Consider the following 22,331-nt stretch of genomic DNA (forward strand, 5'->3'; position numbering starts at 1 on the left):
ATGATTAACTTATGTGATGCCTCTGACAAGTTTGAGAACACAAAATGGGAAATAAAATCTGGGAATATTTTCCCACTGAAGAATCTCCCCCCACCCCGCTCCCCCTAGAGAATGTAGCTAATGCCTCTGCCTTACCCTGAACAATATATTAGAATTGTATTGTAATTAAATATTACAATTTAGCAATTGTAAAAATACCAACCACAAAAATGTGAGTCTGCTTAATTAACAGAACATCTTCATGGTAGAAGTTGATTTTATTTATCTGCCAGTGGAATCCCAAGAGGCAAAAAAATCACTACCAAGGTTGACCAAAGCAGATAATGAACATTATAGATTTTTAGTGAGGTTCTGAGTTCTACTGGCTTTATCTGACTGCATTAAGACACATACACATGCCAAGGTAAAGAAACAACATGTACTGAACTGATTGCACACAGACTTCATTGTTGGAACATTAACCATGATTGTAACAATGTTTTCACAGCTTTGCAATTGTGAGAATATAATGACATTATGGGAGAAGAAGGGGGAGAAGAAGAGGAGGTGATGAAGCTTAATTAAATATTCCTTGCTACTAGTATGAACAAGGACTCAAACACGGACACTCTGTGGAACACAGATACTAATTCACGCAACAGAATGAGCAATTCAACAATTTACTGATGCAGACTCTGTATAAAATTCCTCTGCTACGATTCAGTTCTCTTATTTTTTTCCTGTATCCATGTAATCAAAATTTCATCATGATGAATGGTGCCTCGACTCTTTTTTGGGGGGAAATTGAAAGCAGCAGCAGCAGCAGCTCTGAACACAAGAAATTAACTTTGTGTATAATACACGTAACTTCAGTATCCATGAGGTAACCTATGCCCTAACAACAAATATCTCTTGACACCAAGTGTTTTAACTTTTGCCAGTTCCTAATTAAAGCATTCTTTTAGAAGATTATTTTAGAAGTTTCTTAAACAACAATGCATGGTTTATGTAAAATATAAGAATCAATGTATACTCTCAAGGTCAGATTCAGGGCCAAAATGCACTACCTGAATCTAGTAACACATTTGCTCCTTGCTGCATATAGGTTGCACATGAGAAACACAGGCTGCACGTTTCTGTGATCCATGCAGTAAATGTTCACAAAAACCAAGTGATCAATGAGACATCCTTCAGCTACTAAAATGAACACTTCCAGTCACAACAGACTTATCAATGAAAATAAAAGCAGTGATTGATGCATCGAAACCATGCCAGGCCGAGTTAGTGCTGGAAAGACCACAATGAAAGCATGGTAGTCATGAGTTTTCTACTTGTTTTTATAAGGGATTGAGATTATCCTCGCCTCACATGGCTTTTCTCTACACCACAGGCTTTTGCTAACGAGGCATCTCAGGCTTCAAATGAAAACAATCATCCTTTAATGAAAAAGCTGAGAAATGCTTCTCTGGAGTTTCTGATCCTGGAGACAACTTGCAATAGGTCCTTAAGGCAAATGCCATGAATCAACGAAATTGTAGAAGTCTAGAAGTCTCAGAATGTAAACATTAAAATCGCTGGCCAAGGAGTTCTCTCTGTGGATGAAAACTCCTCACAAGAAGACCTATCTAGAGAGTACCAGCTTCTTGGCTTTTGAAGTTCATGTGACTTTTATGTCCTAGAAGCACTGTACATTTTCTCCTTTGTAGAGACTTCTGTAGTGGATAAAAGTTCATGATGTTGCTTAAAAAAACAAAAACAAAAACAAACAAAAAAACCACACCAATTGTAGCGCAGAGAAGCTACTCAAATACAAAGCAGTTTTGAGGTTTGATTTTGTTTGTTTTACTCTCATATTTTACTTTTGTGGTTGGCATATGGAAAACCAAACTGAGAAATCATAATGTTGGAGTATTTTAAAGGCATGCTATCATAGATATCAACAAGCTTATTTATACAATAAGATCTCTGCAGGAAGTGCTCAGCTCGATGCCACATTCCAGGATAGCCCCCGTTGGTTTCTTTTTCTAGATTGCCCATGTTTACAGGTTTCACGAATACCCCTGAAGTCTTCCCAGTGTGTTTGGCAATGATAAAATTCATGGCAATATCATCACAGTTTTGGGTTTCATCTATCAAGGCATGGACAGCTGCAGGTTGCCTCTGAAAGAGGTCAAGGTATTTGCTATTGAAGAATGAGGCTCCAATCAGCACCAAAGAGTACTGGTCACCATTTCCAAACCCCGGTGTTTGCAGTTCAAAACCTCCATAACTGTAGATACCTGATGAAGTAGACACATGCTTTCTAGGAACAAATCCTACAATTTGATCAGGAAATTGCTGAAAAGATGGAAAAAAGAACAATTAAGGGTGGCATTTCTTCAGAGCAGACATGGTAAAAAAGGCAATTATTTATTACAGAGAGAATTGAACTGATTTATCAACTTCATTTTATTCCTGGTTTCTACATCTCAATTTCATCTGACTCCAGGCAACTTGATAAATCTATGTCCTGATCAGTTGTAGGTCAAATTCCATCGCAACCCAAATACCTAACAAAATTTCTAACCTTACAAATGTTCTTTTAATTCAAATGATATCTGATATTAATAATTCTAGTCACCAAGGAGTCTGGTTCTTTAAAGTTTGCTGCAGGAGAAGCTGACTGTATGAGTGCTATTCATTATAGCAGATAAAAAGATACAGTGTGATTATTTTGAAAAATGGTTTTAATCTCTTAGGAGTACATAAAATTATGGATCTACATGTATGATTCTACTGTTTTTCCATGTTGATTTCAATGTTTTTGAAAGTCACTGTTGATCTTAAACAATGTTATATTTTTCTCCCTTTCAGCTTGGGTGTTTCCTTTTTAAAAATATGAGAAAAAAAATATGAGGTGTCTGGGTGGCTCAGTTGGTTAAGTGCCCGACTCCTGACTTTGGCTCAGGTCATGATCTCACAGTTTGTGAGTTCAAGCTCTGCCCTGGGCTCTGCACTGACAGTGTGGAGCCTGCTTGGGATTCTCTCTCTGTCTCTCTCTGCCTCTTCCCTGCTTGCTCTCTCTCTCTCAAAATGAATAAACTTTAAAAAAAAATACAAGGAAAACTATATAACGAGATGTCAGCAGGATCTTTGAAGAAAAGATAGCAGTAAAACAATAATATTAAGATGAGAGTAACTAACAATAAAAATCACCAAACCAGAGAAAACCAGTGAAGCATGGAAAAGAAGTAAGAATTTATAGAGTTAAAGGGTTTAGTTCAATCTCATAAGTAATTTGTGTTTCACTCACTTACTGAACAGACATTAAACGAGGGACACACACACACACACACACACACACACACACACACACACATACATCAGGTGGGTTAATTCCCATTTCAAAAACTGCATAGTCTGGGGAGGACATGATCCAGATATGTGAACAAAGGATTCCCATACTACGAGATGCTTGTACACACAGTTGGGTAAACCTCTTGGAAGCACCGAGGACAGGGTGACAGCTGTATTGCTGGGAGGCAAAGGGGAATAGGGGGTCAATGATAAAGGACGGGAGGCTTCAGAGAGGATGTGCCATTTACCTAATCTAGGAGGATGAGTGAAGTTCCACAGATGACCAGAGGAGGAAAAGTCACAGCACTAAGCAGATAAATACAAAGGCCTGATAGATGTCCATCCCAGCCTTGCCTGCCTCTCTCGCTCACATCACTACACCATGCAGGGCACTGATGGGACTGACTTTGGGAGTCGGGTTACCTTGGGCAATGGATTGAAACTGTTCTTGCTTGTTCTTCTATGAAGAAAACCTAAAAATCATATTTGTCCATCTTTAATTATGGTTTACTTGGATTGTTCTAATTAACCATGGTTCTATTTACCCCGACCCCAGACATTTTAGGTAAATTGATGTTCTACCTGAAATAGAAATTTCACAGCTGGAGTGTTACATTAGAATTTTTTGCCTAAAGAGCTTTTATTTACAAGGCTGGAGAAAGCGCTGATGGGGAAAAAAAAAAAAATTTGTTGATCAGTATACTCAGCATGAATTTTGAAACTGAAGTTTTGAGAGCAGTGGTATCTACAGGGTACTGTGACCACTTACCATTAATATCTAATGTTCTTACATCCCAAGTAGCTAATTAAGGAGAGGTACTATAGTGCAAATTAGACCAGTATTGGGTAGCACAGTGTTTAACTATTTGACACAGCTCAGATTATTGGTATGTGGTTCGTTCTGGTTTCAGGTAACTGTACTGCAACTTGTGTTCTGAAGTTTGTTTGTTTATTTTGAGTGAGAGAGAGATTGAGAGAGAGAGAGAGAGGGAGAGAGAGAGAGAGAGCATACACGTGTGCATGGGGAGGGGGGCAGAGAGAAAGGGAAAGTGAGAATCCCAATTAGGCTCCATGCTATCAGCGCAGAGCCCCATGAGGGCTCTCTCTTGTGAACTGTGACATCATAACCTGAGCCAAAATTAAGAGTTGGATGCTTAATCAACTGAGCCACCCAGGTGCCCCAAAGATTTTGGATACTACATGGTACTTTTATTTATTTATTTATTTTAAGTAGGCTCCATGCCCAATGTGGGGCTTGAACTCATGACCCTGAAGTCAAGAGTCGCATGCTCTACCAACGGAGGCGGCTGGGTGCCCCTGAACTACAACTTGTAAAAGCCAAGTACTATTAACACATATTCACGAGCAAAGAGTTGTTTTTACAGAATGACAAGCAATTTATGTCTGTTTATTCCAGCTATGATTGAGGAAAAGACCTACATAAACAAATAAATAAAATGGCCACCACAATGATGCACTGGAATTTCTGTTATCACTAATTTCTAAAAAGGGGTTCCAGAATTAGGATTAAATTTTGTCGGTGTAAAGTGCTTTCTTTTAAAGCAAGTTATATACAATATTAATACAGAGATACACTTCTCTTTTGAGATACAGATCTGTGGCCTTGTAGAAAATGTCCCTCCATTCCAGTCTCGGCTATATCAGATAGTTTCCTCATTGTTCTCTGGAAAGTAGTTCCAGCTCTTCTCCCCAATATACCAAATATAAATCAAATACAGATAAAAGATAACTTAACTTGCAGGTTGGCTTAACTGAACACAAGAAATCTTGATTACCATGCACCAAACTTTTCTTTTAGATAAATAGTGTCTACACTGTTTGAGGTGACTCCCACATTAATCCACACTACCCTGGGTAGACCTTCATGCTGAGGAGTTCGTAAAGGAAACAGCAACATTACCTGCCAAACCGAGAAAGCAAAGACAAGGTCTTGGGCACTAATTAGTGTGTCATCATCTACCATTAACACAGCTGAAACGAGAGAGAGACAAATTTGAATCCAACAGTTTGCAAATGAAAACAAAACTAGTATCTAGACGGTGTCTAGATAGATCATTCAAAGGAATACTTTTCTGGACAAAATAAGTGAACAAGAAATGTATTCTTGGAGACATTTGTCTTGTAGAAAAAGCGTGTGTTTGAATTGTAATTGATTTCATAATTGCCTGACTGGGAAATGATCATGCAGTTATCAACCACTATCCTAGAAATGAATGATCACGCAAATAAACAAGACTGGGGATCTTTTAAGCAAATTGCAATGCTCAAAAAACTGCTCTGAATGGGAGGAAAAGGGAGGTGGCAAAGAAATACATTAAGCATAAGCTGAATGCCATTTTACTACTTTCTCTGATACAATATGTAATTATAGTGTATATTCTTTCACAACATTAACCTCTTTGTCACTGTTGCAAGACGTGTGATTTCTTCCCAAGGAAACTGCTTCTTGACATCTTGAAAACTGGCCCCTTAAGTTTTTCAAAGTGTTTTCTTTTGATTAAATTTTCCTACTTTCTCAGCATAATTAGGACAGAAGGCCAGAAATACACATGCCCGCCTCCCAGCTCGGTTAGCTGCAGCCCTTGCTGGCTAAGAACCCAGCTGCAACTCACCATTGGTTTCCAGTTCAGGAAAGACCTGGAGTCGATTTCTCATCCTATTTGTTGTCTGTAGTTTGAAGATCACAGGGACGGGGTGAGGCCCTAGAGAATTCCATAACTCATCCGGTCCCTTCTCCCCAATATTGTTCCACACCACGATCACTTTATGCAGGTGTGGCACTGCCTGATAATGATTTAGAAGTCTCAGTAAGAGGTCTGTTCTGTTGTATGTCTGCATTATCAGAGTAAAGGAATCCAGGGTGGACTTGCCCGGGGATTTTATTTCCCTACGCAGAGTGAGCATCTTGTCTTCTTTAATATTTGGAAGTAAAGTGGTCAGAGCCCCAGCTACCAGCAGCAGCACAAGGATGGCCACCAAAGAGAAACGAAGCACTCGAATCCCCATCACTCTTCCAGGAAGTTTGCAGATGTGGCAGCACCTGGAATAGAAATGGAAATAAAATACAGAGTGTTAGCATTCTTACTGGTTTCCAGGTTTTTGTTTTTGTTTTGTTTCTTTTTGAGAGAGAGAGAGGGCACACGAGTGAACAGGGGAGGGGAAGAGACACACAGGGAAAGAGAGACAGAGAGAACCCCCAAGCAAGCCCCATGTTCTCAGTGCAGAGCCCAATGTGGGACTTGAACCTGAGAACCATGAGACCATGACTTGAGCCAAAATCAAGAGTCAGAGGTTTAACCGACTGAGCCACCCGGGTGCCCCTTTGTTTTTGCTTTTTTAAGGAGGACAGAAGTTAACTTTATTTTAGTTGATTAAAAAATTTTTTAATGCTTATTTATTTTTGAGCGAGACAGAGCATGAGCAAGGGAGAGGCAGAGAGACAGGGAGACACAGAATCTGAAGCAGACTCCAGGCTCTGAGCTGTCAGCACAGAGCCAGATATGGGGCTTGAACTCACAAACCACGAGATCATGACCTGAGCCGAAGTCGGATGCTTAATCGATTGAGTCCCCCAAGCGCCCTTATTTTAGTTGATTTAAATTCACAGTTCTCCTGGCCTCTTAAAGGTAAAAATAAAAGGTACAGTGAACAAACCTCCTGGGCCTGTTTGCTTTGCAGTTATGGACAAAAGATCATCTACATAGAAGCCGAAAGAATTAAGCAGTGCCTTCAAAACTTTGTCTTCCTTTTAATGTGAAATATTTGGAACTGAGATTATTTTTTCAAATGGGATTACATTTCTCTTAGTAGTGTACTAATTCTTTAAACAGCTTTACTGAGATATCTTTGACATAAAAATTGTATATATTTAAAGTGTACAATGTGATGTTCTGCTATGTGTATACTGCTGACCCTTGAAGAATACAGGTTTGAACCACATGGGTCCACTTAGAATGTGGAGTTTATTCAATAAATATAGTAAAGTTCTTTCAATGGACTTTCTCTTCCTTATGATTTTCTTAACAACATTTTCTTTCTTTTGGCTTACTTTATTGTAAGAATACAACATATAATACATATACAAAATATGTGTTAATCTACTGTTTATATTATGGGTAAAGCGTCCGGTCACCAGTAGGCTATTATTTGTTAAATTTGGGGGTAGTTGAAAGTTACGTGTGGATTTTCGACTGTGCAGGGTGTTGGTGCTCCTACCCTCACATTGTTTAAGGGTCAATTATACTTCAGTGCACAGATTTAAACTTACTTTTGGTAGCAAACTTTTTTCCAAATGAAATCATTTGCAGAACCCTAATATAAGAAACAGATGATGATGGTAGTAGCAGCAGCAACAAACAATTACAGTGGGTTTACTACTTATCAGGTCCTGTACTAAGAGCTGCACATGTCATAATATGTACTTACTCGCTCAAATAGACAAACATTTATAAGCACTTATTGTGCCAGGCACTGTTTTAGGTTCTGTGGATACAGTAATGAATAAGATGGACAAAGTCTCTGCTGTTAGAAGGAGAGGAAGCAGTAGAGAGGGGCAGACAAAAAGTAAACTCAAAGATAATTTAGAATAGTGGTAATGAAGAGAATAAATCAGAGTGGCATAAGCAAGGACCAGATTATCGGGGATCTTATCAGCTGATGAAGGAATATAGATTTGTTTTTAAACATTTATTTATTTATTTTTACATTTTTTTCAACATTTATTTTTGAGAGACAGATCATGAGCGGGAGAGGGGCAGAGAGAGAGGAAGACACAGAATCTGTAGCAGGCTCTAGGCTCCCAGCTGTCAGCACGGAGCTGGACGCAGGGCTCAAACCCATGAACCATGAGATCATGACCTGAACCGAAGTCAGATGTTTAACTGACTAACCACCCAGGAGCCCCTAAACGTTTCTTTTGAGAGAGAGAGAGAGAGAGAGAGAGAGAGAGAGAGAGAGAGAGAGAGAGAGAACAAGCAGGGGAGGGGCAGAGAGAGAGGGAGACACAGAATCCAAAGCAGGCTCCAGACTGACTGCTCAGCATGGGGCTTGAACTCATGAACCATGAGATCATGCCCTGAGCTGAAGTCGGACACTTAACTGACTGAGCCACCCAGGCGGCCCTAGAGTTTATTCTAATTGAGACGGAAAGCCATTATAGGGTTCTGATCAGGAGAGTGTGACAGGATCTAGTTTATTTTTTACTGTAGCCTGGGTTGAATATCTTTCTCAATATTACGAAGCAACTAAGAAATGGATGTGGAATCTACACCTGGGCAAATCTGCTGCAAGAGCCAGGCTGTTCATCATTATGAGCTAGGAATATACTGCCGAATTTCAATTCGGGTTGAAGTCAGGGAGGGCTTTGGAGCTTCCAAATCACCCTGTCTCACAGTACACGAGGGTCAGGAGGTACTGTAATCAGCTATGTACTCCCCTATCCCTCATGGTACCTGAAGGATGTGCTTAAGGTGGCTACAGAATAGTAGATGAACCCCCGATTCGTGTGGCCTGGACACTCATTGGCCAAACACGTCTGTCTGCTCAGACCTCTCATTCGCTTACGTCAGAAAAGGCTGAATCTCACAAGCAGTTTTACAGAGATGTGGAGCTTTGATTTCCTAGCCTCCAATACAGTTTCACTCTGACCCCTGCCGCCTCCTTTGGGAGCACTGCTGACTTTCAGTTTTTGCTGTTTCGTATTCTTCTATTTCTGCTTCTGATTCCAGACTTCCCTTACTTCTCCACAAGCCTCCATAAGCCTGTGAGGGAAGTCCTTACCGTGCATTTCGGCAGCTGAGCCTTCCTATACATCTTAGCATATATCCTAGATCCATTTGACTGCTCTATTCAAGTACAAAAGCCAGAAAATGAGGAAAACAGATATTCCTTTAAAGGACTGAAAACAAAAATCAACCAGACATTTCTAAATACTTAAAAAATTCCTTTAAGAAAAACATAGATTTTAGAACCGCAAAGAATGAGGTTTCATTATTCTTGATGACTTTAATGGATCTATAGTCTACCCTTATTATATTTTGGTACAATTTCTCTTCTTAGGCTATACAATAAATGAATACTCTCATCCATTCCACAATACAGACAAATATGATAAAGCTAGAAGAGACTTCTTACTGCTCCCTCACAGCTGTGGAATGTTAACTGTACCAAGCCACTGTCGCTGTCCTTCTCTGTGTACAGTTGGGTTGTTTGTTTGTTTTTGGTTGTCTCCATCTCCTTAGAAAAGTACAGTGTTTGTGGATACCTAAGCTCTTGACTTCACACCCTGTGGTTTAACTCAGCATGTGCTGCCACACTACCATTCCACAGGCAATCCTGACACTGTGGTGTAAATCTTCCCATCCTACAGATTAGATTCCCAACGAAATCTCACTTTAGTTTCCAAGTGATGTTCAGTCAACCTTTTGTTTTTCATTAAGATTTAGCAGTGGTGGAATTCAAAGGACAATCCCATTCTCGTGATCTTGTTTCACGCGGTAGAGTGTTTTCTAATTGTAGAAACGATTTATATATAGTTCAGCAAGGACATAGAGAGACCATATAGTCCATGACTTTAACATCTCCCTTTGAAGTTTATGAGAATGGGGAATGGAGAATTCCAAGGGGGGTGGGGAGGGGCATACGCTCCATGATTGTACAGTGGGCGGAGGCATGTGCAAGCAAAGAAAGAGGTTATTCATAAGATCAGGGGGATGGTCATTGTCATTCAGCAGCTCTCACTTTTCAATAGTCCAGATCTGTAAAGCAATGTTACCTTGTAGTAACCTTTACAGAGATTTTTCAAAGATACTCTCTCCAGGACCTTCTCTGCAGCCTGTTCTGTTAAGAAAAGCAATTTTGTGTTTCTCCTTTTATCATGGCCTCACTCAAGAGATGAATAAAATGAATTTACTTTTGAAATAACCTTAGCTTTACTATGATTATTTCTTCAAGGACAGTAATTTAAGGCTTTAGAATACAATGTTTTCATTACATGCACCCTCTTACTAAAACATATACTATTAAAGTAGTCAACCAAAAACCATTATGAATTAATAACCTTGGTTCAAAGGCCTTGAAAATCCTTCTAATATATTGAATCAAAAGCAGGTCTCATAAAACATATTTTCAGTTCTGCATAAAAACGGCTAGCTATAAACGAGAGCGAAGAATCATCCAGCAACTGCATTAAAATATACCCTGATTAAAATCTTTGTGTTCATTTTCCACAGCTGACGAGGAATAGCATATTGTAAAACTTACACAGAAGTGTTTCTAGCTTCTGAAGTAGACACATAACTATCTGGCGTTTTAGTCTAGAAAAAGTAATGAAAATTAATTACTGTAGCCTACTGTAAGTATACATTATCAAAGACACTCATGAGTATTTCACTTTTGTCTAGACTTTCAAGCAGGATTTATCCCCATGCCCATCATAGAAATTTCCTCAGATAACTTCTAATCCCCTATTTTACCTGTATCAAAATGTTGTGGGAGATATGAATAATTTATCTTTAGAAATACAGTGTAAATATTTCATGTGGTATTTATTAAACAATGCAACCCAATAAGCTAATGTAAGATTTTTAGTCTGTCTAGAAAAGCAAGAACTTCAGGGGCGCCTGGGTGGCTCAGTCGGTTAAGCGTCCGCCTTCAACTCAGGTCACGATCTCGCGGTCACTGAGTTCGAGCCCCGCGTTGGCTCGGAGCCTGGAGCCTGCTTCCGATTCCGTGTCTCCCTCTCTCTCTGCCCCTCCCCCATTCATGCTCTGTCTCTCTCTGTCTCAAAAATAAATAAATGTTAAAATGAAATTAAAAAGAAAAGCAAGAACTTCATAGACCGCAGTGCAAGTGGCACGTGTGTGCTTCGAGAACAGGTGGAGTCTGGAGCCCCACTGCAGGTCCACCAGAAACAGTTCCAGATCCCTTCCGAGAGGAAGGAGGAATTCACTGGCTATTTGGATTCCAGTTTATGGCTTTCTTCTGTTCTTTTTCTAGAGAAATAACTTATCATCTAATTCACAGCTTTGAGCTTTGAACAGGAGATACGAGAAAGAACACATCTGGATGGTCTACATCTTCTGTGCAAAGAACCAAGAAGGTACCTCCTAGCTCTCTTGCCCTCAATTCCTACACCTTCTTCTTAGATTTTTTTATTTTTTTTTTAATGCCTGTATTGATTTACTGACACCTTGTCTCATTCTAAAAAGGATCTGACAGCTCTTAGACTATTCCTCCTCTGCCTTTCTCCAAGCCATGACTACAGATTAAATGTGACCTTAATAAACACGGTAAATGTCAGCATAACACAACAAAAAGTCCTCCTCTTCTCCTGATTATCTGAAAAATCAAAGATTCCCAAATGGTATTTTTTTGCACATATGTTGTTAGTTCTTCATAGGTAGAGAGCACATCCGTTTGGTTATTTTCATATTGTTATTCTAGCATCTTCTACACCAGGAATTTTCAGCTGGGGATGACTTTGTTCTCCAGGTGACATGTGGCAAAGACCAGAGACATTTTTGACTGTCAGGACTGGGGAGGAGATGCTATCGAGTGGGAAGATGTCACGGTTGCCGCTAAACATCCCGCAATGGACAGGACACCCCTCCAAGGGAAGAATTATCCAGCCTAACATGCCAATAATGCTGAGGTTGAAAAACCCTGCTCTACATATATTTTACCTAACAAGACCTACTTGAACATGATTGGGGGAAGGAGCGCTAGCCAAGTGGCCTCTGAAAATCCCAATGCTTTGGTTATGAACCATAAGTGATAAAGCCATGGCTCCAAAGCTGCCCCAATATTTATATGCTTTACTGCACAAACACATAAACTCAGAAAGCTGAAAGAGAGCTCAGAGCTCTCCTAAGTCAACTTCCCTATTTCATTAAGAACCCAAGGTTCAGCATAAGGGACTTGCCTAGGTTCATGCAGCTACATGTGGCACACCAGCAGCAGAACCAGGGCAAGAATCTAGACATCCTGATGGCACAGTCCGTGGTGACCCTTTCCACTCTATGGTAAATGGTATATTATGGTAAATTCTGCAATCATGGATCAAAAAATCAGTACGCAAGACTGTCACTGTCTGTAAGATAATATAAAAACTCATACTTAGTATGCTGGAGTATTTTTTTCCAACGTAAGATTTATTTCCAGGGTGCCTGGGTGGCTCAGTCAGTTAAGCATCCGACTTCACCTCAGGTCATGAACTCGTGGATTGTGGGTTTGAGCCCTGTGTCGGGCTCTGTGCTGATAGCTCTGAGCCTGAAGCCTGCTTCAGATTCTGGGTCTCCCTCTTTCTCTGCACCCTCCCCTGCTCGCACTCTGCCTCTCTCTCTGTCAAAAATAAATAAACTTCAAAAAAAAAAAAACCCAACAAAAACAAAACAAAAAGATTTATTTCCTATACCATAAATTTCACACACTTAAAGTACAACTGACTCTCAAACAACACAGGGATTAGGAGCACCAACCACTCCACCCTGCACAAAAATCCACGTATGACTTTTAACCACCCCACCCCCCCAGACGTAACTACTAGTAGCCTACTAAGGAGCCTTAGCGATAACATGAACAGTTGATTAACACATATTTTGAATGTTATCTGTAGTATATACTGCATTCTTACCATGACATTAGCCAGAGAGAAGGAAATGTTATTAAGAAAATCATCAGGAAGAGAAAACCCATTTGTAGCACCGTACCGTATTTATTGAAAAATATCTGCGTGAAAGTGGACCCGTGCAGTTCAAACCCATGTTGTTCGAAGGGTCAACTAAAAGGTTCAGTGGCTTTCAGTATATTCACAGAACTGTGCAACCACTGCCACAATCTAACTTTAAAACATTTTCAACACCCCCAAAAGAAACTCCAGACCCCTCCATTAGCAGTCGCTCGACATTCTCCTTTTCCCCAACCTCCCCGCCAGCAGCAGGCAACCACTAATCTACTTGATCACCATAGATTTGCCTCGTCTGGACGTCGCATATAAATGGGAATCGTACAGTACATCACCTTTGTGTCTGGCTTCACTCAGCATAATGTTTTCAAGGTTCACCCATGTCATAGTATACATCAGGACCTCATTCATTTATTTTTTTTATTGCCATGTAACATTCCATTCCTGTACAGATAGAACACATTTTGTTTACCTGTTTATCAGTTGCTGGATACTCGGGTTGTTTCCAGTTTGCTATTATGAATAATGCTGCTCTGAACGTTCATGGACAGGTTTTTATGCGAACATGTTTCCATTTCTCTTGGGTATATACTTAGCAGTGGAGCTGTAGGGTCACTATGTCAGAATCTTAAAAAAAATTTTTTTTTAACATTTATTTATTTTTGAGAGAGAGAGGGAGAATGTGTGTGAGTGGGAGAGGGCTAGAAAGAGGGAAACAGAGGATCTGAAGCAGGTTCTGCACAGTGAGCACAGAGCCCAATGTGGGCCTCGAACTCATGAACTGTGAGATCATGACCTGAGCCAAAATCAAGAGTCGGGTATTTAACCGATTGAGCCACCCAGGTGCCCCAGAAATTGTTTAATATCTGAGAATTGAACAGCTTTTGGAAGAGTATTATTTGAAACATTAAAAAAAAAATCTCTTAAATGTAGGTAGGAGAGTAAGAAAGTAAATAACACATAGTTTATAAAGCAACAGTTGCGCATTCTCTAATGCGTGTCTCTAAATGGACCAGGAAATTTGAATTGTCAAAAACCCACTATTCAGTGGGATATTTACTTATATCATCTACCAAAATTCCTTAGAAGGAAGGCTGCTAAATGTTGAATGAATAATTCTTTTCTCAGGGCCAGTTCCTTCAGACTGAAAAGGCAACAATTATCCAGACAGAAGATGAAAACAAATATGCCAGACCTTAGTATGAACAAAGATTAGTTATGTCCTCTGACTCAGAAAGTAGAAACGCAGTGAGCAGCCTGACGTCGTACATTGAGAAGCTGTCATTTTCATTTTGATGCCACAGATGGCAGAGGAGCAATAATTATTCTGCCATTTCACTACTAGATTTGCCTCATATTGTACAGATTGTTTTCTCCTCTGGTTCATCCTCCAAAATATGTACTTGCCTAAAAACTGATGATTATAGAATATAGATACTCAGAAAAGGGCCCGCGGCTGCCAAGAGATAAAATCATTTCCAAAGTGGAATGCAGAAGCCAATTCAGAACCTGGGCTTTCCTTCCATGAACATGTGAGAGGGGTTGGAAGAGGCGGCTATGATGCAACTGATGAGCAGCCTCTGACCAGGTTCATGGTCACATGGACACATATTGCTCAATCTGAGGCAAATTCCAAAAGGACTCTTCTTTTATGATATCCGACAGTCAGTGTGCTGGCTTAGGACTCCATGTGTTGGTACATGCTATTTTCACTACCTACAAAGCCCTTCCTGGTCCCCACCTGACAAACTTCTACTCCCGTCTGTCCCCTACCAACTATCTTTCAAAAATCCCGTCCCCTGCGAAGGTTCCTCTCAAGCTCTCTAAATCTCAGTGCTCCTGGGAACTGAGAACCACCGTCACAAGGCTTTGTTTCCAGGTATTACGACCATGAGCTATGCTCCCTCTGGAGTGTGACATTATCTAGAGGGCAGTTTCTGTTAGTATCTGTAATCCACAACAGCGCCTGGCCCATTTCAGTAAGTGCTTCCAACTCTTTATGGTTAAATGACACGGGGGAATCTGTTTAAATTGTCTTCAACAACACAATGGATAAGAAATACCTGAAACTAACAGAATGAACTTAAATTAAATGTAAACAAAGGCCCCCTTAAGCCTATACAGTACCCAAGAAAGCCTTCCCTATGCAAAAAACCTGGGTTATCCCCCATTTGGCGACTAGAACAGCCAGGTATGAAATGTGGTCTCAAGCACAAGCCACCTTTCTACCATCAGTTCTGGGACCAAGCTACCTGATAAATACAAGATGTCCCACAACTCTCATTTCTCCCGCACATCTTTTCAAAGATATTCTGCATTGAAATACCTTTGCACATTCTTGTTTCCATGGAAGCTCTAGGGGAAGACCCGATTTGCCTTGGGGGAGTCATCACTCATTAGATAAGATCACCCTTGTGAATTTCCCCAAACCTTTAGGGACTAACAAAAATCAGAAGCTATATGACTCCATCTGGCAGGCACTATACACGATTAACCAACAGACAATACAATCTTACCTAGCTGAGAAATGAAAATTTAGTTTCGATTCAGAAACTGACAAAAACAAACAAACAAACAAACAAACAAACAAACAAACCCTTAGACTTCAGGACAATTGGCAGAAAAAGAAAACTAAGTGAGAACACTGCCCCCAAGTGTCATTCACTATTGCCTGGAGTAAGCCTCTTGCATTACAATTTCGAGCCACGCAAACTAGAATTTACTTCATGGCAAAACATAGAATGCCAGAAATAGTACATGAAGGTCACTTTTCTTCAGAAGTCTTTTCCAGGTGCTCCCCGGTATCCTGGGAAGTTTGGCTGTTAGTATTTTCCCCATATTCAAGAAATTCATTCTTTTCACTGCTATTTTTTTAAGTGCCATACCACTTTTCTCATCCTTTTCCAACTTTTTTTTATGTTTATTCATTTTTGCAAGACAGAGAGAGACAGCACAAGCAGGGGTGGGGCGGAGAGAGAGGTGGGGGGGGACACAGAATCTGAAGCAGGCTCCAGGCTCTGAGCTGTCAGCACAGAGCCCGACGTGGGGCTTGAACTCATGAACCATGAGATCATGACCTGAGCCGAAGTCAGATGCTCAACCGACTGAGCCACCCAGGCGCCCCTCCTTTACCAACTTCTATTCTCTGCTTCCTAAATGATTTTCCCTCACTTTTCCTCCTGAAGAACCCATCTGTTCTTACAAGGCTCTTCTTAACTCCCATTACTTTCTTCATAGGTCTAAATACATCAAAATAAGTTAAGTTATTTTGTGTTATTAATAAATATTCTGTATTTAGGAATAGGAAAAACTGGAGTGGGAATAGACTTATAGTCATAATAAATGATAAAAGTGTCCACAGTGTCAGATTCATCTTGTGATCATGCTGTATTTATGATCAATGGTACAGTGTTCTGAATGGACCATTCAGATGACCACAATCTAGATCACCTGTGTCATGGACTGGCTGCTAGCATGAACATGATTAGTCTTTTTTTATATTCACAGTCTAACTGCCGACATATATAAGATCCCTGACAGCCAATTTAAAGCCTGTCTTTTAGAAGGCTTAGTCCTGCAGTCACTTCATTCTGAAACTGTAGTTCTGAAACAGATGTGCTAAAGCAGATTGATAAAGAGCTACCTTTACTGCAAGACCACATTTGAATAGATAGATGCTGCAGCTACAGGTCATTTCTCACTACAAGCTGTAAGCAATTTCTGTACTGGGTACATTGAAGATCAAGTCCTCCTGTAGGCAGCCTGGCTGAGTGAGCCATTCTTTTATAGGTAAATCAAGGTTGAGTGAATACCAAGGGCTGCATGTAAAACAGGGATAACAGCCAATAAGTACCCGTGTTTCCATTTCCCTCTCCAATCCTACCCCATATCCATAGCAAAGGTTGCCCAAGAGTCCTGGCATTTTTTTTTTTCCTCCTAAGCCTCTACAAAAGCATCATATTCCTTTTAATACTTCCTCAGACAGCTACTGTCAATTAACTGGATTTACTTAATCATCACTCATTTAAGAGGACATAATATATAAATATTTTGTGTAAAGTTTTTTTAAAAGTACTGCCTCCTTTAATACAGCCATTTGTTAGGGAGGCAGACAGCGAGGTCCTCTCTACCCTCAAAGTGCACAGGTTATGCTAGATAAAATTATGCTAGATAAAAGTTTGTTTTAGCCTTGCAGCCTTCTCCCGGAACTGCCAATTAATTGTAGCTATGATGAAGATGATGATGATGATGATGTTTGGAGATGACCAATTCCATGGACATGTATTAGGGTCAGGAGCAGGAATGGCTTTATTTCTAAGAGGAACATCCACAACTTGTAAGGATCCAAGGAGTCAATGCATCCTAAGAAGAAAGCCTAGAAATAGAAAAGCATTTTTAGCTCAGTACAGTGCCATGCAAAATTAGTTCCAGAAATGGGTCAAAAAGAAACCATGTACATCTGCAAATGTATTACTTTTACCATTCTAGGATAAGAGAGCTTTTCATTTGAACTTCTGTTTCAGTCACAGGAAAATGGAGGGAAGGCAAGACTGTCAGGCAACAGATCTCTGGAATATTCTATAGAACCTTCTTTCTGTTACAAAATACTGGTTTTCAGCAATAAACTCACATTCCAAAATAGCTCTCTAAGAGAAACAGATTTCATACATATGAATTATAATTCATAAGTAGTTTCAGATATCAAACCTAACATCAAAGCAATCCTAATTCGTATAAACTTTCTAACATTATTAGAGGAAGGCCAAAATACCATGGTAAACATTCATCAGTCAACATTTACAGGCCCCTCCCACCTGCACCAGACCGTCAGGCCCCAGGGATGGTAGTGCCCAGACCACCCAGTCCCTGCCCTCAGGGAGCTCAGCAACAGTAATGAAAATTGGCAGACCTCTGCCTTCTGTGTGCTACAGAATATCTCAAATCGGCAATGTTTCAAACTTTAGAGAAGGAAATTAAAACGTATCCACCCCCATCTTGTAGATGGGATAGCTAAGACTGAGCATGTTAAATGATTTTCCCTGAGCACAGTAGGTCCCACCAAACTCCAAACTCTCACACGTGAGTCACTTTGTATTTTCAGTGTCCTCTGCACAGTCTCTTATCTTCAGCTTTGTTCTAGTACCAGAGTATTTCAACTATATGGGTATTGGCTTTATTCTGTAAGCTGAACTATTTCAATGGATAAGACTAAAAAGAGGCCTTACAGTATTTTCTAACAGACCCTGGCTCAAGTAAGAACTTTTATTTCCAAGGAAACAAGAGTACCTCTGTAGGAAATCATTTTTCTCAGATAAAAATATTGGTACTACACTCATGTTCACAGCAGCATTACTTGCAATAGTCAAAAGGTGGAAGCAATCCAATATCCACTAACAGAAGAATGGATAAACAAAATGTGTTATATACATACAGTGAAATATTATTTAGCCTTTAAGAGGAAGGAAATTCTAACACATGCTACACTATGGATGAATCTTGAGGATATTATGCTAAGTGAAATAAACCAGTCACAAAAAGACAAATACAACATGATTCCACTTATATGAGGTATCTAGAGTAGTTAAATTCATACAGATAAAAAGTAGAATGGTGGTTGCCAGGGGCTGGGGGAAGGAGGAAATGGGCAGTTGGTTAATGATACAGAGTTTCAGTTCTGCAAGATGAAAAAGTTCTGGAGATTGGTTGCTCAACAATGTAAATATACTTAACAGTACTAAACTATACACTTGAAAATGGATAAGATAGCAAATATTATGTGTACTCTACCACAATTAAAAAAACAAAAAAAAAAATACTGGCACTTACCTCATTATGGTAAAGTTTTAATTTTTTAAAAATTTCCTTTATGGCTTCTGTAATTGATAGGAACAGGATCTCTTGGCACTATTAGGGGAAATCAAAGAATTTTCTGTGATGTTTTTGTCAGTCATCAGGAGATTTTTAAAACTGCTTTTAATGCCATTGTCTATAGGCTTCAAATTATTTTTAGAAATTAAAATTAGGGGTTCTGTGTTTTAAAAGTTACATTTAGGGGCATTCACTTTTGAATGTACCTTCTCTGTAAAGAGAGCTTTCCTACTATTCTTACTTTCGAATCTTATATTCTAATAAACTTTTGTCTGCTGCTCAATAAATAAATAAATAAATAAATAAATAAATAAATAAATAAATAATTAGGCAGTGAGATAGAGAATGTCTTCCTGTGAGGTTGCAGCTAACGCTGCTGTATTTTTGTCTTCATCTTTGGGACGTATGCAGAGGCAGAAAAAAAAAAAATCACATCATCCTATCTAATGGGTTTGTACAACTGAAACCTATATGCCATATATATATGTGCCATGGAGCAAAACCATGGAATACAATTTGCACTTATGCTCGATTTCTAGATTTTTAAGAATCTGTAGTTTATACACCATCACAGTTTCTTTTTTCACTCGAGGTTCACAGGGCATTCAATTTGAAGCATCTAAAAAAGCATGGAGTCTAAATTGGGCTGCAGATAAATGCCAGGGTTGATCACTGAGGAATGACGGATGGCATCCTTCCTATTCCTTAGTGACAACTGTCTGAAAGGAGCTGGAACCCTGACTGGAGATAAGCGTCTGCCCCTTTATTCTCTCTGCTTTCATTTCTCACAGTCCTCAATCACATGTCTGAGAAGCTGGGGGCTTTCTCTGCTGCTTAGTGCAATGCAATTAGTTAGTGGAAGAAGATCTAAACAAATGTTCAAAAGTGCAGGATAGGAATCTACTTATTAGTTTTAAATGTTCATTACTATATCTATTTTATAACCTTAAAAACCCATTTAATCTTTTAAGACATGAAGGCATTAAGAATTATGGTTGGAGTCTTTCAAAATCCTGCCTCTGTAACGACCACCTGAATTGAGCTGAAGAATCATTTTTTGGTTTTCTGAAATAATGTTCCTTCATGATACAAGTTATTGAAGGGACAATAGGATGGCTGGGACAAAAGGTTTGATACATACCAAAAGACTCTCTGAGTGACAGTTATGTCCCTTTGCTACACCAAGGGCATACCTTGTACACATATTAAACATCAGACAATTCTAAAATCCTGGACTGATTTGCCTGCCACCCTCTCTCCTCACATCAGCTTCTTCTTCCCAAAAAATTCTTCTGGGGAAAGAACTTTTGACTTAATTGGCTTTTTAACTGTTTCCCTCCAACCGTCTTGTGTCCAGCACAGAGCCTAGCAGATAGCAGACAATAAATGCTGAATGAAAGAAACTAACTTTAACTTTGATAGGACAATATATATTGGTCAACATATATAGAAGAAATATTTCAAGTGACAAAAGAACTGAGACACAAACATTTCCCACTCCTAGAACTTTTCCTGATTTAACTAGTGTCCAGTTTGTATTTCCAACAAAATGACTTTAGTATTGAAGTTGGTAATCATGCCATCCAAGACTGAAAGATGTGAAGTAGGACTGTCACTTTTTGAAGGGAGAAGGCCCTCACGGGAATATCTGTATCCTTCCAGGTGGGGAATGGGGCAACTGGGGAGTCCCAGGAAACCATTGTAACTGAAATCAAACTTCAATCTCCAACTTGTATTTGAAAGGGATAATGCAGATTTCTCCATAAACCAGCTGAGAAATTTCTTATTTGTAGCAATACAGGATAAAATGCAGAATTTATTTTCAAAGGCAGAATACAAAAACACAGGTTCAAATTGCATCTGACCTTGATGAATTAAGAGAACACTGGAAATCAGTTACTGAAAGCTGGTTATTTGCATACATCTCCCCCCCCCCCCACCTCCCCACTTGATCATATTGAAATAAAGCCGTTTGGAGAAAAACCCAATTACCATGGAAATACTTATCTTTAGCCTAGTTTGCACCCACTTAATGTTTCCCCAGCAGTGCAGCAGAGTAAAATTCAAAGTCTATGGCTAATATAAAAGCTTCCTAAAAAATATATGTGAATTCTACTGATTAAGAATATTTCTATGTTTAAGTTAAAATAATGAAATATATGTCCAAAAAGGCAAAGAGAAAATACTCTTTCCAGAACTTAATTTCTGGAACCTAGATGTTTTACACAGCAATTTTAATTAACATGAACACTGAATAAAATTACATTTTCAAAAATTAAGCCAACGAATCCCTATCTCACTCACGCACAAAGTTCCAAGAACCAGAGCAAAACATGCATATATCCTTACTGCAAAAATTTTTTTACCACAAAAGCATTTTGCTATTTCCTTACCTCGAGCGCAGACGATTGCAGTGTGGACAGCAGATTTACTTGCTTGTAGCCTGGTTCTCATAGAACGGAAGGGGCCTCTCGCTTGCTCATTTTTTGTTTTTGTTTTTGTTTTTTTTCTAAACCCAGCAGCGTGCATCCACCCAGCCTCATTCGCTGGATTGATAACCTGGAAAAAACACCGTCCGCAAAGTGAGCGCCTGAAGCAGGGGACAGTCCCCGGGTGGCCGCCCCTCCCTTTCGGTGACGCTTCACTTCCTGTTAGACTAAAAGGCAGTTCCCAAGAAGCTCGGTTTTGTAGTTTCTAGCCCACTTCCAAAAGCCAGCCCTCCTTTCTCGCATTTCTTCCCCAAGGTAACAACTTTTAATCATTCACGTGATGGACCACCTGACCTCACCCAACCAAACAGTTTTCCGGAAAGGCGCCCGCAGGAAGGTTCCAACCACTGTGGGTGACTGGGGCAAGGCCCGAGGGCTCGTCTCCCTGCGCCCCGCGATCCCTCGCATCCCACCGACTGGCCAGCTCCTCCAGCATTTCCCTCAAATGCGCAGGGCGGCTCTGACAAGAATTACAGCCGCGGCTGCGGCCATCAGGATGACCTGGAAGTGAAGAGGGACCTGCACGAACTCGAATTTCGGGTGGTTCGCGGGCTGAGATTGTCCGGGAAGCAATGCCTTACCCAAACCTCAATTCCAACACGGTCTCCTAGGAGTTTCCTTTAAAGGGCGTCTTCTGATACATTTAACATTCTTTAGAAAGACACTTATTGATTGCTTCCTACTTGGCAGTATGGAAGGCCAGACGCTGTTTTGGGGGACCGGATTACTAGGATTTGGGTGCCCCAGAGTTCACCCAGTAACACCATCACGCTTCCTGCGGGCTGGCAGCAACGCGTTCTGGGTTTTAAAGCACTGCTACCTAAAGCACCGGGACTTAGTTAAGAGGGGGCAATGGTGAAAGGGCAGGCGCTGGACACCAGCGCATCCGGGAACATCAGTGGTAGGCGGTCGGGGTGGGCGAGAGCAGGCTCTCAACCAACCAGCCATCCCAGTCT

At 40.1% G+C, this 22,331-nt stretch overlaps 1 protein-coding gene across 9 annotated transcripts; it reads right to left on the reverse strand.

Annotated features, from left to right (window-relative positions):
• Window positions 1–238: 238 nt before the first annotated feature.
• Window positions 239–22,285, reverse strand: EXTL2 (exostosin like glycosyltransferase 2). 9 transcript variants are annotated; one of them, XM_053214539.1, is made up of 7 exons: window positions 21,280–21,641; window positions 18,845–18,922; window positions 17,499–17,664; window positions 13,491–17,393; window positions 5,949–6,376; window positions 5,237–5,307; window positions 239–2,316 (listed from the first exon to the last, which is right to left on the reverse strand). In XM_053214539.1, the coding sequence occupies exons 5-7, from the start codon at window positions 6,340–6,342 to the stop codon at window positions 1,828–1,830; spliced, it is 954 nt and encodes a 317-aa protein (XP_053070514.1). In that variant the 5' UTR covers window positions 6,343–6,376; window positions 13,491–17,393; window positions 17,499–17,664; window positions 18,845–18,922; window positions 21,280–21,641; the 3' UTR covers window positions 239–1,827. The 9 variants fall into 9 exon arrangements, with proteins under 9 accessions (XP_053070514.1, XP_014929334.1, XP_014929331.1 ...); XM_015073848.3 differs by lacking the exons at window positions 13,491–17,393; window positions 17,499–17,664 and adding an exon at window positions 22,146–22,285 and having other exon boundaries at window positions 21,280–21,445; XM_015073845.3 differs by lacking the exons at window positions 13,491–17,393; window positions 17,499–17,664 and adding an exon at window positions 21,957–22,104 and having other exon boundaries at window positions 21,280–21,445.
• Between the last annotated feature and the right edge of the window lie 46 nt (window positions 22,286–22,331).

The sequence above is a fragment of the Acinonyx jubatus genome, chromosome C1, assembly GCF_027475565.1.
Source record: "Acinonyx jubatus isolate Ajub_Pintada_27869175 chromosome C1, VMU_Ajub_asm_v1.0, whole genome shotgun sequence".
Classification (NCBI taxonomy): Eukaryota; Metazoa; Chordata; class Mammalia; order Carnivora; family Felidae; genus Acinonyx; species Acinonyx jubatus.

What these genes read in the sequence shown, in the direction of transcription:
- EXTL2 (XM_053214536.1), bottom strand. Translation starts at nt 9,170, where the DNA reads ATGGATCTAGGATATATGCTAAGATGTATAGGAAGGCTCAGCTGCCGA. An exon ending in CTCAGCTGCCGAAATGCACG is followed by an intron (nt 6,377 to 9,114) that starts GTAAGGACTTCC and finishes TTTCTATTCCAG; the next exon opens with GTGCTGCCACATCTGCAAAC. An exon ending in TTGCTTTCTCGGTTTGGCAG is followed by an intron (nt 2,317 to 5,236) that starts GTAATGTTGCTG and finishes CCATCTTTTCAG; the next exon opens with CAATTTCCTGATCAAATTGT.